This window comes from Oncorhynchus keta, chromosome 30 (genome assembly GCF_023373465.1).
Source record: "Oncorhynchus keta strain PuntledgeMale-10-30-2019 chromosome 30, Oket_V2, whole genome shotgun sequence".
NCBI classification, from domain to species: domain Eukaryota; kingdom Metazoa; phylum Chordata; class Actinopteri; order Salmoniformes; family Salmonidae; genus Oncorhynchus; species Oncorhynchus keta.
In genome coordinates this window covers 49,989,189-50,005,523 of record NC_068450.1, presented here as the reverse complement: position 1 = coordinate 50,005,523, position 16,335 = coordinate 49,989,189, and the positions used below count along the sequence as shown (strand labels likewise).

General features: G+C 41.6%; 1 protein-coding gene across 1 annotated transcript; it reads right to left on the bottom strand.

The window, feature by feature from the left end:
• Positions 1-223: 223 nt before the first annotated feature.
• LOC118363661 (cysteine and tyrosine-rich protein 1-like) lies at positions 224-14,818 on the bottom strand. The gene is made up of 4 exons (XM_035744746.2): positions 14,262-14,818; positions 10,874-10,973; positions 9,377-9,537; positions 224-571 (listed from the first exon to the last, which is right to left on the bottom strand). Exons 1-4 carry the CDS (start codon positions 14,341-14,343, stop codon positions 438-440), a joined length of 477 nt encoding a protein of 158 aa, XP_035600639.1. The 5' UTR covers positions 14,344-14,818; the 3' UTR covers positions 224-437.
• Between the last annotated feature and the right edge of the window lie 1,517 nt (positions 14,819-16,335).

Below are 16,335 nucleotides of genomic sequence, written 5' to 3'. Positions count from 1 at the left end.
AACAGGCATCTCTACCAGAGAAATGGTACAACAGAGATCCACATCTTCAAATAAAGTTATGTACTTTGTTCCCCCACTCAATTCATTATCATGAGTCAAATACAACTAAAGTGGTATTCACCCCTGAAAAGCTGATCAGTTAGATTGATGTAGGGGTGGTGGTCAAATAGTCAAAAGTGGATCAGTCCACAAAGTCATTTTAAGTGATTGAGGTTCACCCCCCGAAACACCAGTCAGTTCAATTGACCCAATCACACCCACAAGAAGAGGTCAAAGTGGTCCAGTCCACATGCAGTCATTTTAAGTGATCCAGAGGTTCGAAAGGAAATGCTTACAGTCTCATCTTTCTCTGCTAGAACACTGCATAAACTTAATCCAAGATGTGCTCCTTCAGAAGGGCAAGTAGCCTGGGCAGGATTCTCCATTTTGTCTTCAAGTCATTTGCGATTACAGCTCGGATACGGAGGGGGAGGTGAGTAGCTGTCTATCCTGGGTGGGGTGGGGGTGTAGGGAGGGGGGCGCATGGCCGAAGGGTACATCTCATAGTCATAGGTGTAGGGGGGTGGGGGTCCTGGAGAAAGAGAGAGAGGCAGACAGACACAGAGAGAGAAAAGTGTTTATCATCAGTAGTTGCTGGATAAAGAAAGATTATGCACACATACAACATACAAGTACAACAGACCCTGCCATGTCATTGTATCTGTTTTGATGGGCTTTAGAAACCAGTGAAGCCTGCTGAGAAGAGGATAGCTCATAGTAAAGACTGGAATGGAGTCAGAGGAGGCTGGGAGCAGCTATAGGAGTACAGGCTCATTGTAATGGCTGGAATGGAGTTTTTGGAACCGTATGAAACACAAAGACAACACCAGACTCCACTGGAGTCAATGGAATGATTTCAACCAATGGAAACGACGTTTCGATACCATTCCATTGTCTCCATTCCAGCCATTATTATGAGCTGTTCTCCCCTCAGCAGCCTGCATTGGTAGAAACATTCTAGACTTCAGTATGTGTTGGTCATTGGTGGAGGAGCAATGTCCTCTAGTGATGGAATCATTGCACTGCAGGGAAACGGGTCAATTGGTTTTCGGCTCAGCCGGTTAGTGGAGGCGCAGTGGTTAAGGCCAGTATTCATAAAGAGTCTCATAGTAGGAGTGCTGAGCTAGGATCAGTTTGCCCTTTTAGACCATAATGAATAAGATTAGGAAATACACACCAAGCAGTGTCTAAGGAAGGCCTGAAAAATTACCAAAGACTCCAGCCACCCGTTCTCTCTTCTTCCATCCGGCAGGCGGTACCAGAGTATCAGGTCTCGTACCAACAAGCTCCGAGACAGCTTATCCCACCAAGTAATGAGACTTCTACACAGATAGACAATAGCTGCCCACCCCCACCAAGGACTATATCCGCTGAATGTAGAGTACCAGTCAAAAGTTTGGACACACCTACTCATTCAAGGGTTTTTCTTTATTCTTACATTGTAGAATAATAGTATAGACGTCAAATCTACAAAATAACATATGGAATCATGTAGTAACCAAAAAAGTGTTAAACATATCAAAATATATTTTAGATTCTTTAAAGTAGCCACCCTTTTGCATTGATGACAGCTTTGCACACTCTTGGCATTCTCTCAACAAGCCTTACCTGGAATGCTTTTCCAACAGTCCTGAAGGAGTTCTCACATATTCTGAGCACTTGTTGGCTGCTTTTCGTTCACTCTGCAGTCCAACTCATCCCAAACCATCTCAATTGGATTGAGGTCGGGTGATTGTGGAGGCTAGATCATCTGATGCAGCACTCCATCACTCTCCTTCTTGGTAAAATAGCCCTTACACAGCCTGGAGGTGTGTTGGGTCATTGTCCCGTTGAAAAATATATGATAGTCCCACTAAGCACAAACCAGATGGGATGGCGTATCGCTGCAGAATGCTGTGGAATCCATAATGGTTAACTGTGCCTTGAATTCTAAATAAATCGCAGACAGTGTCACCAGCAAAGCACCCCCACACCATCACACCTCCTCCTCCATGCTTCACATTGGGGAACCACACAAATGGAGATAATCCGTTCATTTACTCTGCGTCTCACAAAGACACGGTGGTTGGAACCAAAAATCTCTCATTTGTACTCATCAGAACAAAGAATAGATTTCAACCGGTCTAATGTCCATTGCTCACATTTCTTGACCCAAGCAAGTCTCTTCTTATTTTTGGTATCCTTTAGTAGTGGTTTCTTTGCAGCAATTCAACCATGAAGGCCTGATTCACGCAGTCTCCACTGAACAGTTGATGTTGAGATGTGTCTTTTACTTGAACTCTGTGAAGCATTTATTTGGGCTGCAATTTCTCAAGCTGGTAACTCTAATGAACTTATCCTCTCCAGCAGAGGTAACTCTGGATCTTGCTTTCCTGTGGTGGACATAATGAGATCCAGTTTCATCAGAGAGCTTGATGGTTTTTGTGACTCCACTTGAATAAACTTTTTAAAGTTCTTGAAATGTTCCTATTTGACTGACCTTAATGACTTAAAATAGTGATGGACTGTCATTTCTCTTTGCTTATTTGAGCTGTTCTTGCCATAATATGGACTTGGTCTTTTGCCAAATAGGGCTATGTTCTATATACCAACCCTACCTTGACCCAACACAACTGATTGGATCAAACATTAAGAAGGAAATAAATTCCACAAATAAACTTTTAAGAAGGCACACCTATTAATTGAAATGCATTCCAGGTGACTACCTCATGAAGCTGAGAATGCCAAGAGTGTGAAAAGCTGTCATCAAGGCAAAGGGTGGCTACTTTGAAGAATCTCAAATATAAAATATATTTTGATTTGTTTAACACTGTTTTGGTTACTACATGATTCCATATGTGCTATTTCATAGTTTTGATGTCTTTCCTATTATTCTACAATGTAGAAAATAGTAAAAATAAAGAAAAACCCTTGATACTGTACTGTATGCACACTCACAGGTCTCTACCCACACCCACACACTAACAACCACATTCATACACTCGCAATCACGCACACTTATGCTGTTGCTATATTGGTTACTCTTATTATTATTTATCCTGCTTACAAGTCCCTTTCTCGTAATCCCTGCCTACATGTACATATCTACCTCAACTACTCCATTATCCCTGCACATTGTACATTTGGTACTGGCACTGACCCTGTGTATAGCTTACAGTCTTATGTTTTGTTATTCCTTTATTTCTCTGTTTTTTTTTGTTATAGTATTTTGATACCGAATACTGCACTGGGCTTGCAAGGTAGTAACCCTTCCTACTCACAGCCCCTGTCATCCTGTATACGGGTTGAAAATGGCATTGATAAGCGCCTGCAGTGGCTGTACAGTAACATGCTATACATGATGTCAGAGCTCAGGTTCTCCTCTTCACAGCGTGTATGGGTTTTGACTGACAGCAGTTATAAACTTGAGCACTGACAAGAAGATCCTCCCATTCCTCCCTCTAATTGTGCTACTTTTGCACATTTGTTGTTGTCTGTGTGAGGGAAATGCTGTAAATAGAGAGGAGTGGATGTGTTCTGAAAGATGAGACATTGAGGATTATAATAAATACAGCTTTGATGTCATACAAGGAAACCACAGACCCGTGAGTACAAATGTGCACTTAATTTTTCCATATTTGGAAACTCATGTAATTTTCAGTATCAACGTTTGTGACCACTATGTTTGATTCACAGTTACAAGGATGACATGCATTAAACCCTGGGTTGTCCTGAACAGATTGGGCCTATGTTTGTCATATTATATAAATAAATATCCACAGAACATGCACCTTTTTTAACATTCAATCTACCTGCAGTGAAGCTGCTTAGCATTTACATTACTTTCAGTCATCTCGCAGACATTCTCACCCAGAGCGACCCACAGGAGCAACCAGGGTCAAGCGCCCCGCCCAATAGCACAAGAATAGATCCCTACCCAGTAAAATCGGGGACCCGAACCAGCAACCTCTCGGCCACCGGCCCAAGCTCTCAAATGCCAGGCCTCCAACCATCCAAGATCCCCCCACAGATCCCCTCGAGAGCTTCCCCTCACCATCCAAGAAACCTCCCATAAGTTCCCCTCAAAAAACCTCCCCCCACCCCCCATCTCTATCCCCCCTAAGCCACCATCCCCCTCCAATCCAACCAAAACCACCACCGACCCAATACGCCAACAACAAACAAAAAGAACAAAAGAGAGAAAAGAACTAAAACAAAGAACAACAACAGAAAACAAAAATCATGACAGCAAGGCCAACTGTATGCATTTGTGTGCATGTGTGGCACTATTTACATTTGTGTATGTGTGTGTGTCCGTGCACGTGTGTTCGTTTCAATGCAAGTGTGTGTATGCATGAGTACATGCATACAAGTGCTTGCATGGCATCAGTCTTAGGAAAACAGGCATTTGATGTAACAATGTTGCTTTTTAGTTCCAGTTAAACATGCGCTAATGACTCCATTCTATGTGCATCAAAATTACAATCTGCTTGCCTGAAGTGCCTTTTGAAAGCCTGACATGGTAAGATTGTATTTTATAACTTAGCTAATGACGGGGCACACACTGGTTGAATCAATGTTGTTTCCACGTCATTTCAATGAAAGAAAAGTAAATGTAAATTGCACATAAAATGACCTAGTTTTTTCCCGTGGAATAAATGTTGTGGATCTTAATGTTTTTCCTCATAAACCTGGAGTTAATCCTAATCCATAATCCTAATCGGACCAACATTTTATTATGTTTGCAATCGCAACAAATAATCAAATCAAATGTATTTATGTAGCCCTTCTTACATCAGCTGATATCTCAAAGTGCTGTACAGAAACCCAGCCTAAACCCCCAAACAGCAAGCAATGCAGGCGTAGAAGCACAACCAAGGATCATCAAACGTTGTGCTATAAATTCTCGGACAACCCAAAGATTCCTAGATGCCCTTCCAGACTCCCTCCACCTACCCAAGGACGTCAGAGTACAAAACTCAGTTAAACCCCTAACTGGGGAACTCAATTTAACCTTGCGTAATACCCTAGATGCAGTCGCACCCCTAAAAACATTTGTCATAAGAAACATCTCCCTGGTATACAGAAAATACCCAAGCTCTGAAGCAAACTTCCAGGAAATTGGAACAGAAATGGAGCTACATGAAACGGGAAGTCTTCCGACTAGCTTGGAAAGACAGTACCGTGCCGTATCAAAGAGCCCTCACTGCTGCTCAATCATCTTATTTTTCAAACTTAATTGAGGAAAATAAGAACAATCCCAAATGTATTTTTGATACTGTCGCAAAGCTAACTAAAAAGCAGCATTCCCCAAGAGAGGATGGCTTTCACTTCAGCAGTGATAAATTCATGAACTTCTTTGACAAAAAGATCATGATCATTAGAAATCAAATTACAGACTCCTCCTTAAATCTGTGTATTCCTCCAACACTCAGTTGTCCTGAGTCTGCACAGCACTGCCAAGGGAGACACTCAAGTTTTTAATACTATATCTCTTGACACATTGATGAAAATAATCACGGCCTCTAAACCTTCCAGCTGCATACTGGACCCTATTCCAACTAAACTACTGAAAGAGCTGCTTCCTGTGCTTCGCCCTCCTATGTTGAACATAATAAATGACTTTCTATCCACCGGATGTGTACCAAACTCACTAAAAGTTGCAGTAATAAAGCCTCTCTTGAAAAAGCCAAACCTTGACCCAGAAAATATAAAAAACTATCGGCCTATATCGAATCTCCCATTCCTCTCAAACATTTTAGAAAAAGTTGTTGCGCAGCAACTCAATGCCTTCCTGAAGACAAACAATGTATATACGAAACGCTTCAGTCTGGCTTAGACCCCATCATAGCACTGAGACTGCACTTGTGAATGTGGTAAATTACCTTTTAATGGTGTCAGACTGAGGCTCTGCATCTGTCCTCGTGCTCCTAAACCTTAGTGCTGCTTTTGATACCATCGATCACCACATTCTTTTGGAGAGATTAGAAACCCAAATTCGTCTACATGGACAAGTTCTGGCCTGGTTTACATCTTATCTGTTGGAAAGATATCAGTTTGTCTCTGTAGATGGTTTATCCTCTGACAAATCAACTGTACATTTCGGTGTTCCTCAAGGCTCCGTTTTAGGACCACTATTGTTTTTACTATATATTTTACCTCTTGGTGATGTCATTCGGAAACATAATGTTAACTGCTATGCGGACGACACACAGCTGTACATTTTGATGAAACATGGTGACGCCCCAAAATTGCCCTCCCTGAAAGCTTGTGTTTCAGATATAATAAGGAAGTGGATGGCGGCAAATGTTCTACTTTTAAACTCGGACAAACCAGAGATGCTAGTTCTAGGTCCCAAGAAACAAACACATCTTCTGTTGAATCTGACAATGAATCTTGATCGTTGTACAGTCATCTCAAATAAAACTGTGAATGACCTCTGCGTTACTTTGGGCCCCTGATCTCTCTTTTGAAGAAAATATCAAGACTGTTTGAAAGACAGCTTTTTTCCATCTATGTAATGTGGAAGGACCACTAGAGGGCAGGCAGGGCTCACGGATAGTAGCCCAACAAGGAATGGGAGGCAAGGTAGCCAGAGGCAATTAAGCACAGCTGACGGTACTAATGACATATTCTCCTTCCCCTATAAGAGTGAGTATGGAACCTGCAGAGAGAAGGGGGAAAAAACTATCTCTGGAAGATGGCCACCGAGACAGAGGAGCCATCCATGAAGAACCATTAAGACGGTGGCAATCCTGTGACTTTTATTGTAGTTTAAAGATAATCGTATTGTGTTCCTGTTTGATCTGGAGAAGAAGATGTATGTTTTGTCCTTGGGAGATATTCATTGATTATGTTGGAGTGTTTGTGTTGACCAAATACCCTCAATAGAGAACTGTGTTTATTCAAGAAAACCTACTCCTGACTCGTTTATTCCACCTTCCCGCTTTAGAGTGATGCCCAATTACTTGGTCCGCTCACAGTAACATTGCAAAAATCTGAAACTTTCTGTTCAAAAGTGATGCAGAAAAAGGAATCCATGCTTTTGTTACTTCTAGGTTAGACTACTGCAATGCTCTACTTTCCGGCTACCCGGATAAAGCAGTAAATAAACTTCAGTTAGTGCTAAACATGGCTGCTAGAATCTTGACTGAAACCAAAAAATGTGATCATATTACCCCCGTGCTAGCCTCTCTACACTGGCTTCCTGTTAAGGCAAGGGCCGATTTCAAGGTTTTAATGCTTGCCCCTACCCATCTTTCCAATTTGGTCTTGCCATACATACATACACGTACGCTATGGTCACAAGACGTAGGCCTCCTTACTATTCCTAGAATTTCTAAGCAAACAGCTGGAGGCAGGGCTTTCTCCTATAGAGCTCAATTTTTATGCAAATGATCTGCCTATCCATGTGAGAGACGCAAACTCAGTCTCGACCTTTAAGTCTACATTTTAGACTCATCTCTTCAGTAGGTCATATGATTGAGTGTAGTCTGGCCCAGGAGTGTGAAGGTGAACGGAAAGGCACTGGAGCAATGAACTGCCCCTGCTGTCTCTGCCTGGCCGGTTCCCCTCTCTCCACTGGGATTCTCTGCCTCAAACCCTATTACAGGGGATGAGTCACTGGCTAGGAGGGGTGCGTCACTTGAGTGGGTTGAGTCACTGTGATCTTCCTGTGCGGGTTGCCCCCCCACCTGGGTTTGTGCCGTGGGGGAGATCTTTGTGGGCGATATATCAGCCTTGTCTCAGGATAGTAAGTTGGTGGTTGAAGATATCCCTCTAGTGGTGTGGGCTGTGCTTTGGCAAAGTGGGTGGGGTTATATCCTGCCTGTTTCGCCCTGTCCGGGGGTATCGTCGGACAGGGCCACAGTGTCACCCGACCCCTCCTGTCTCAGTCTCCAGTATTTATGCCGCAATAGTTTGTGTCGGGGGGCTAGGGACAGTTTGTTATATCTGGAGTATTTCTCCTGTCTTATCTGGTGTCCTGTGTGAATTTAAGTAAGCTCTCCCTAATTATCTCTCTTTCATTCTTTCTTTCTCTCTGAGGACCTGAGCCCTTGGACCATGCCTCAGGACTACCTGGCCTGATGACTCCTTGCTGTCCCCAGTCCACCTGGTCATGCTGCTGCTCCGGTTTCAATTGTTCTGCCAGCATATATGGAACCCTGACCTGATCACTGGACGTGCTACCTTGTCCCAGACATGCTGTTTTCAACTCTCTAGAGACAGCAAGAGCGGTAGAGATACTCTGAATGATCAGCTATGAAAAGCCAACTGACATCTACTCCTGTGGTGCTGACCTGTTGCACCCTCTACAATCACTGTGATTATTATTATTTGACCCTGCTGGTCATCTATTAACATTTTAACATCTTGGCCATGTTCTGTTATAATCTCCACCCGGCACAGCCAGAAGAGGCCACCCCTCATAGCCTGGTTCCTCTCTAGGTTTCTTTCTAGGTTCCGGCCTTTTTAGGGAGTTTTTCCTATCCACCGTTCTTCTACACCTACATTGCTTGCTGTTTGGGGTTTTAGGCTGGGTTTCTGTACAGCACTTTGACATCAGCTGATGTAAGAAGGGCTCTATAAATAAATTTGATTGATCAGTCTCGTGTAAGGTGAACTGTTTTGTCCTCACCTTTGGTCTGATAATTTCCCCCTAATCTCCAAAATGTTCTCTTTCAATTGCTATCATGCTAAAGCATATGCTTTTTATAGTTATTCTTAAATAGATATTTATTTGGCCTTATCCATATTGGCCAATTTACACAAGTATAAGGGGTTAAAGGACCAGTGCAGTCAAATGTGATTTTCTTGTTTTATATACTGTATATTTCCACACTATGAGGTTGGAATAATACAATGAAATTGTGAAAATGATGATAATGCCCTTTTAGAGTGACATTTCTGGGATCTTTTAAGAAGAAACATGGGACCAACACTTTACATGTTATGTTTATCTTTTTGTTCCGTGTAGTTAATAGACCAATAAGAAAGAGAGTTCCAAACCTCTCTGACAATAACAGATCGTTTTCAAGTTTCCCCTCCCCACTCAGACCACTCCCAGACAGTCGTAGCAAAATTCTTGCTTGAGATATTGCTCTTTGCTAAGAAGCTAATTTTGTTTATTTTTTTTGCCATTTGAATGGAAAAACAATCACATTAAGGTACTTAATTGTTGATATTGAGATAAAAATGGCTGGATTGGGATTTAAGCATTTCACTGTATTTGTGCATGTGACTAATAAAACTTTAAACCATATGGACTCTGAGAGCTGGCCTAGGATCAGTTTAGCCTTTTGATCATAATGAATAAGATTATATGGACAGGAGGGACCTGATCCTAGATCAGTCTTACCTGGGTAGCCCTGGGACACAGTGTTGATGTAGGAGGTGTTGAACACATCCACCCGGGCCCCGCGCCCATTCTTCACACACATGCACACACACAGGAAGAAGGCCGCCAGCGCTCCCATCAGAAACACCACACCAAACACGATGCCCGAGATCGCCGTGCCCCTAGAAAACGTACACACAAACACACGTTTGTCACTTTGACTGAATACTCCCCTTTTCATTCTAGTTTGTGGCTGCTGGTAAGTCATCTCATCCAATTAATCTTCTCACAAATCAATTCTGCACAGAATTTCAATTCACCTCCCTACCTCCTTAAAGAGTTAAAGAGTATCTTAAATAAACCCCAAGGCCACCCCTCCCCCCAAAAAGGCTATTTTTTTTTAAAACGACTTTGTTGAGGGAAAACGTACTTGCTAAGATTGTGATATGTTGTTGTCTCACCTAGCTATCTTAAGATGAATGCATTAATTTAAGCCGCTCTGGATAAGAGTGTCTTCTAAATTACTCAAATGTAAATGTATGATGTGACTTAATTGAAAAGTGAATTGACCCAAAGTTTGGGTCATATTCACTAGACACCAAATGAAAAAAAAACCTGACTGAAACAGGGAGGGTAGGGTCTACCTGGAAACGTGCAATATGAAACATTTCAGTTTTTATTGCTAAATGTTTTGCTACAGTGTGCTACAATGAATACAAACAACCCTGCTCTATAGAGAAGCAGTGCATTTTGGGATAGGGCCATCTAGGGCTGAGAAAAAGGCTGGGAGCAGCTGCCTGTAACATACACCGGACCAAACATGTCTGTGGGCAACCATGGAGATCTGCTCAACCATCGGATTATATGACTCAGACCTGTGTGTATGTGTGTGAGTATGTGTCTGTGTTAGCGTGAGTGTGTGTGTACATATATGTGTGCTTTTGTGTATGTATGTGGTCAAACTCCATTTAAAAGGCTGTGGAGAAGCTGTAGAAAGAGATGACATATCTCTCCTGAAACAAGGAACCATTATTCCTCCCCGTTACCTTATGACAACCATGGCCTTGAAAGAGCTACATTATATGGATAGAAAAAAACGAGTCGACATTCAATGGGTCTATTCAATAGCACTATTTTTTGTGAAACCTCCACTTATTTAGCATCAACTTTATGAGTCAAACTGTGAATTTGGGAATTTTAACTGTGACATGAATTAACGTTGCATGCCTACACAACACTTTAATATCATGAGTATCTTCATTGGTGGACTGTAGCAGGTAGCATGTGTTATACTCTGGTGAGAAAGAGGACAGAGAAAGTGAGAGGCCAGCTCTCTTGAGCCAAATGACGGTCAAACCTCTCAGAGGGGTCATGCGCTGCATTTGGAAAGGGCAGGTGGTGAAGTGGTAGAGAAGTGATTTTGTGTGTGTGTAGTTGGGGAGTGTGTGTTTATAGATGGAGGGTGACTGAGCATGTGTGTATGTATAGGTGACATTGTGTGTGTGTGTGTTTACTTACGAGAGGACATCTCCCATATAGGCGTAGTAGGAGCAGCAGAAAGGGGGAGAGCCTTCACAGCAGTACTCCACACAGCCATCACACTGGGCCTCACTGTGACCTGCAGGAGAGATGCAATACATTATGTGGAGAGGCCATACACACACACCTACCTCTACTACGGACATATGCACACACTCACTCTCTGCATCTAACATGCTGAGAGAAACGTAGAGTGTGCTCTTTGGAATCAAGATTTCCAAAACCCTTTAAATGGACAAAATCACAATGCTGTGTTCATATTACAAAAGGTTAAAAACATAATGGAAAGCAGCTACGGCAGATACACTTAAAACTTTGTCTTTCGCTTAATTTAACCTTTTCTAAACATGGAAATGTCACTAAAATCAAGGCTTTTTAAAGAGTAACTTAGCTAGAGCAAAACAACCATATTGCACATAAACTCACAAAACAAGAATTTGACTTTAACTTCCTGACTGATGTCTTGAGATGTTGCTTCAATATATCCACATAATTGTCCTACCTCATAATGCCATCTATTTTGTGAAGTGCACCAGTCCCTCCTGCAGCAGAGCACCCCCCACAACATGATGCTGCCATCCCCGTGCATCACGGTTGGGATGGTGTTCTTCGGCTTGCAAGCCTCTTTCCTTTTTCCTCCAAACATAATGATGGTCATCATGGCCAAACAGTTATATTTTTGTTTCATCAGACCAGAGGACATTTCTCCAAAAAGTACGATCTTCGTCCCCATGTGCAGTTTCAAACCGCAGTCTAGCTTTTTTATGGCGGTTTTGGAGCAGTAGCTTCTTCCTTGCTGAACGGCCTTTCAGGTTATTGAGATATAGGAGTCATTTAACTGTGGATATAGATACTTTTGTACCGGTTTCCTCCAGCATCTTCACAAGGTCCTTTGCTCTTATTCTGGGATTGATTTGCACTTTTTGCACAGAAGTACGTTCATCTCTTGGAGACAGAACATGTCTCCTTCCTGAGCGGTATGACGGCTGCGTGGTCCAATGGTGTTTATACTTGCGGACTATTGTTTGTACAGATGAATGTGGTACCTTCAGGCGTTTGGAAATTGCTCCCGAGGATGAACCAGACTTGTGGAGGTCTACAATTGTTTTGCCGAGGGCTTGGCTGATATCTTTTGATTTTCCCATAATGTTAAGCAAAGATGCACTGAGTTTGAAGTTAGGCCTTGAAATACATCCACAGGTACACCTCCAATTGACTCAAATTATGTCAATTAGCCTATCAGAAGCTTCTAAAGCCATTACATAATTTTCTGGAATTTTCCAAGCTGTTTAAAGGCACAGTCAACATAGTGTATGTAAACTTCTGACCCACCTGAATTGTGCTAAAGTGAATTATAAGTGAAATAATCTGTCTGTAAACAATTGTTGTAAAAATGAATTGTGTCATGCACAAAGTAGACTATAGTTTGTGTGGAGTGGTTGAAAAAGGAGTTTTAATGACTCCAACCTAAGTCTATGTAAACTTCCGAATTCAACTGTAAGTGGAAATATATAGTCCTTATAGAGGGTTTATGAAGGCTTCATTAAGCCTTAAAGGGTATTCATCCTGTAGAGTGGGACCTAATCCTAAACCGATAAGCACACAACACCACACATCAAAAAGGGTTATAACAATAAGATGAGTTGTGTGACAACAGGGCTATGTGAATGGAGATCATACAAGAAATTTCCGAAAATATTTTCTTTATATGAAAGCGTATACTTTTAGTCAACTACACTATTCACTAACTTCACCTGTGTTCTTTCTCTCTGCACTAGTCTAAACCTGCAGATACCTCTCTCTCACCAAAGCTTTGCCCTTTTGTATAGCCTGGTTTTCAGTGGTTTAGTCAGCCTTGGTTGGGTGGAGAGTGTGTGTGTGTGTAAATCTTCTCTCTGTGTGTGTATATATATATATATATATATATATATATGTGTGTGTGTGTGTGTGTGTGTAAAAAAAGGCATTTCTCTTTTCTCACTAGAACTGACTTTGCTGATAAATACATTGTTGAGGGAAACTGTACCTGATACGATTGTGATGTGTTGTCTCTCCTAGCTACAGTATCTTAAGGTGAATGCACTCATTGTAAATTGCTCTGGATTGGAGAATCTGCTAAATTACTAAAATGTAATCTAAAAATGTGTAAACCTGTGTATAAACCCTCTGTGTATGTGAGCACGACAAAGATGAAGCACTGAAGGTTACAGCCACTCTGAGGCTTTGGAGAGCTGGTGGTGAGAGTCCTTCAGTGGAGAGACACACGGATATGTGACTTGAAATGAAGGGGATGGCTCGGGGAGAGGGGTCTCAAAATGAGAAAGCACTTGAAATAAAGGACATTTGGAAACACTACTTGTGATTTTGTATTTGATAATTTTTTATATAGTATTTGAACACACACGGTCTGTCTAAAGGATGTGTGTCCTATATCTCACTGTTTGCCCTCCTCAACAACCACATAATTTAACCCAGACACAGCCCTGCTTTTTCTCAATCTTCAAGCATACTGCCACAAATTACTGGTGTGTGTGTGTGTTCAATGATTTTCATCTTCATTCCAGCTTTGTTCAAAAACTGGTGTATTTTCAACAGATCCCTCACAAAAGGATGGCATATTTTGTTTTCCAATCCTGAAAAGGCGTGTGTGGGCCTACAATAGTAATCTTGAAACAGAGTAGACATCATTTGGGTACATCCCTCTTCCCTATATACAGTAGTGCACTACTTGTGACCACAGCCATTTGAGCCGCAAACATATTCCTCCCTGTGAAGTGTGGAGTGTAATCACTTTGATTTGCATGTCATCGATGGTAACGATGGTAGTCTATATGGGTGGTCCCTTGAGGTCTAGCTCCTTACCTCAGGGTCCTGTCGCTTTTTACGCTGGGGACAATGGCAGTATAGTTCTGCGACTAGTGCTGAGCAAGGCCCCCCCCCGCCACACACACACACACACACAAGCTCGCACACACTTTTTCTTCTACTATGTATATCACTTCAGAGTTTTGATATAAGGTTTTATGCATATTGTTTGAGATTCAAACTCAATTTAGCCTTTTTTTATTGTAGGGGTGGCGATACATACGGTAAACTACAGCACTTTTATTTATCGAGGGACTCTTTGAGTACATGAACGCTAGTGTGTCTAAGTTAATGATCGGCTACATTGAGGCAATGTTTTATTTAGATAGCTACCATTCGTTTACGTTGTGAAACCATCCATGCATTGGGTTGATGAGTTCACATTCACAATGAGCCTAATAAAAAAGTAAACCATTGTTAAAGGAACACTTCTGTTGATAATAACACATTTGAAGACGATAAAGCATCCTAGAGAACCAGGGACAAATGAACGAACTCTTACCGGCAAAAACACAAAGTAGGAGAGAGTCCCGTAGGAACTTCCACCCCGCTGCCTCCGTTCTTTCCATATCGACTGATAACATAGGCCTACTTGTTATAAATGTTGCTCACAGTTATTCCCAAACGATAAAGTCCGTGTTTTTCATTAATATGCGCCCACGAAGAAGACTATGGGATATATTCGCTCACCGAAACATCGCTGATATGCGCAATCAATTGAGTTCTCTAAAAAGTTTAATCGAAGAGAGCCATGAACGCAAATTCATGGATCTTTGCTCCAGTCATTAAAATGCTTAAATCAGAATGAAAAGTCTCATTCGTTTTTTCTTTCATGTGTTCGTATCTCTAAAAGTGTTTCCTTCAGTCTTTCCTCGTTGTTTTCTTCTGTTCCCTTTTTCCTTGGAGTGGGTCCTAGCGCTTCCCCTCCCCCCCAGCAGCTATTTTCTCAAATTACTGTTGACTGGGTGGGAAAAGGGATGGAAGTACCTCGATAACATTTGCATCTCTCCGACATAAAGGACGCCACCGCACCCACTATCACGACCACTTTGAAAATGAAAAATAATAATAATAATAATATATTGGTCTATGTCGTGTATACACACATCTCAGGATCAGAGGAAACTAACTTGTTTTAAACACTGTTTACCAACGCCCCTAGTCAGAAACCAAAACATATCCACCCGCCCCTCTCAATATGTCATACAAAACATCCATGAACCTCTATTTTAAATGTCCAAGGAGCAAGAAGTTTGTTTGATATAACTTAGAACTAAACGATTTCATCTCGTAAAATGTAGGCTAAATGGGTTGCTCAAGCTTGTAGGATTGAATGACCTCCCTCTCAAATACCATCTTTAATCAACCTAGGCCTATTTACTCTGTGTGACAGTCAAACATGGTTATGCCTTAATATAGGGCCACTCATTCTGCATAAAATACTAATTGTTTTAGGTGAGAACAGTCTAGCATCTCTTTATTACGAATATATCCTAATTCTAATAAAGACAGAATAAGCTTGAATCGCGGTTTTGGATTTGCCATGATGCATGAAAGGAGAGCTTGGATACATAGATAGATTCATTCTAAAATGTAATGCATTCGTTATAGTTAACGTTTCCTCTAGGTGCAGATCTAGGATCAGCTTCCCCACCCCCAATCATAACCTTAACCGTTAGTGGGGGAAATGCAAAACTGACTCACGACCATAGTCTAGGGGCAACTTCACCCTACACCTCAGAGTGGCATCTTGTCATTCTTAACTTCATAGAGAAACGTGACCTTTTACAGAAACGCCACCCATTCATAATAGTTCACAGATGTCAGGGGTTTTCGGCAGATAATTAATTGAGAGTGGGTTGGTGGGAGTTTTTGGTTTTGTCTTGCAATGGCATGCAGAGATGGGAAAACTAAACAAAAGTACAACAATAGTGTAATTGTATTCTATAAAGAAAGTCCCAGTTCCCAAGGAAATAAGCATTTTCCATTGGCAACAACAGCAACACAACTGTGGTAGGCTAACTCGGTGGCAACTCCACAGTGCTTATGGGAAGAGCACAGCATTTAATATATCTAGTCCTATACAGACTCGGTTGTAGTATATTTTAAATGCTCTTTAAATAAATTCTAAGTCAGTCTTTTCAGTGGTTGAAACGGTATGTCACTGTAATGTGGACAAGTTAGCATTGAGCTTGAAAGGTTTGGGCTTTTCTTTTCATTTCCCTTCTTTGGCTCTTTTTTTCTTATAGTCAGCATAAGCTACATTTAGAGGGAATACCGATCCAGGACATTCTTTTTCTGTTCTGCAAACATGTGCCATTTGAGATGAGAACCATTATGGTGCTACCCAAATTACAGTGATGTTGGAGTCTTGTTCTCCCATAATTACAGCGTAATGACTTCCTTTGAGTCTTGGCCCGTAATCACAAAGCGTCTCAAAGTAGGAGTGCTGATCTAGGATCTGGTCTCTGCTGTCTATATAATCTTATTAATTATGGACAATCTTTTTTGCAAATCCTATATCCAGGGGCCATATTCATAAAACCTCTCAGAATAAGTGTACTGATCTAGGATCA

Coding starts and splice junctions, on each gene's coding strand:
- LOC118363661 (XM_035744746.2), bottom strand. CDS start 14,343: ATGTTATCAGTCGATATGGAAAGAACGGAGGCAGCGGGGTGGAAGTTC. Junction 10,974..14,261: donor CCTACTTTGTGTTTTTGCCG/GTAAGAGTTCGT, acceptor TCTCTCCTGCAG/GTCACAGTGAGGCCCAGTGT. Junction 572..9,376: donor TGTGTCCCAGGGCTACCCAG/GTAAGACTGATC, acceptor CTCTTTCTCCAG/GACCCCCACCCCCCTACACC.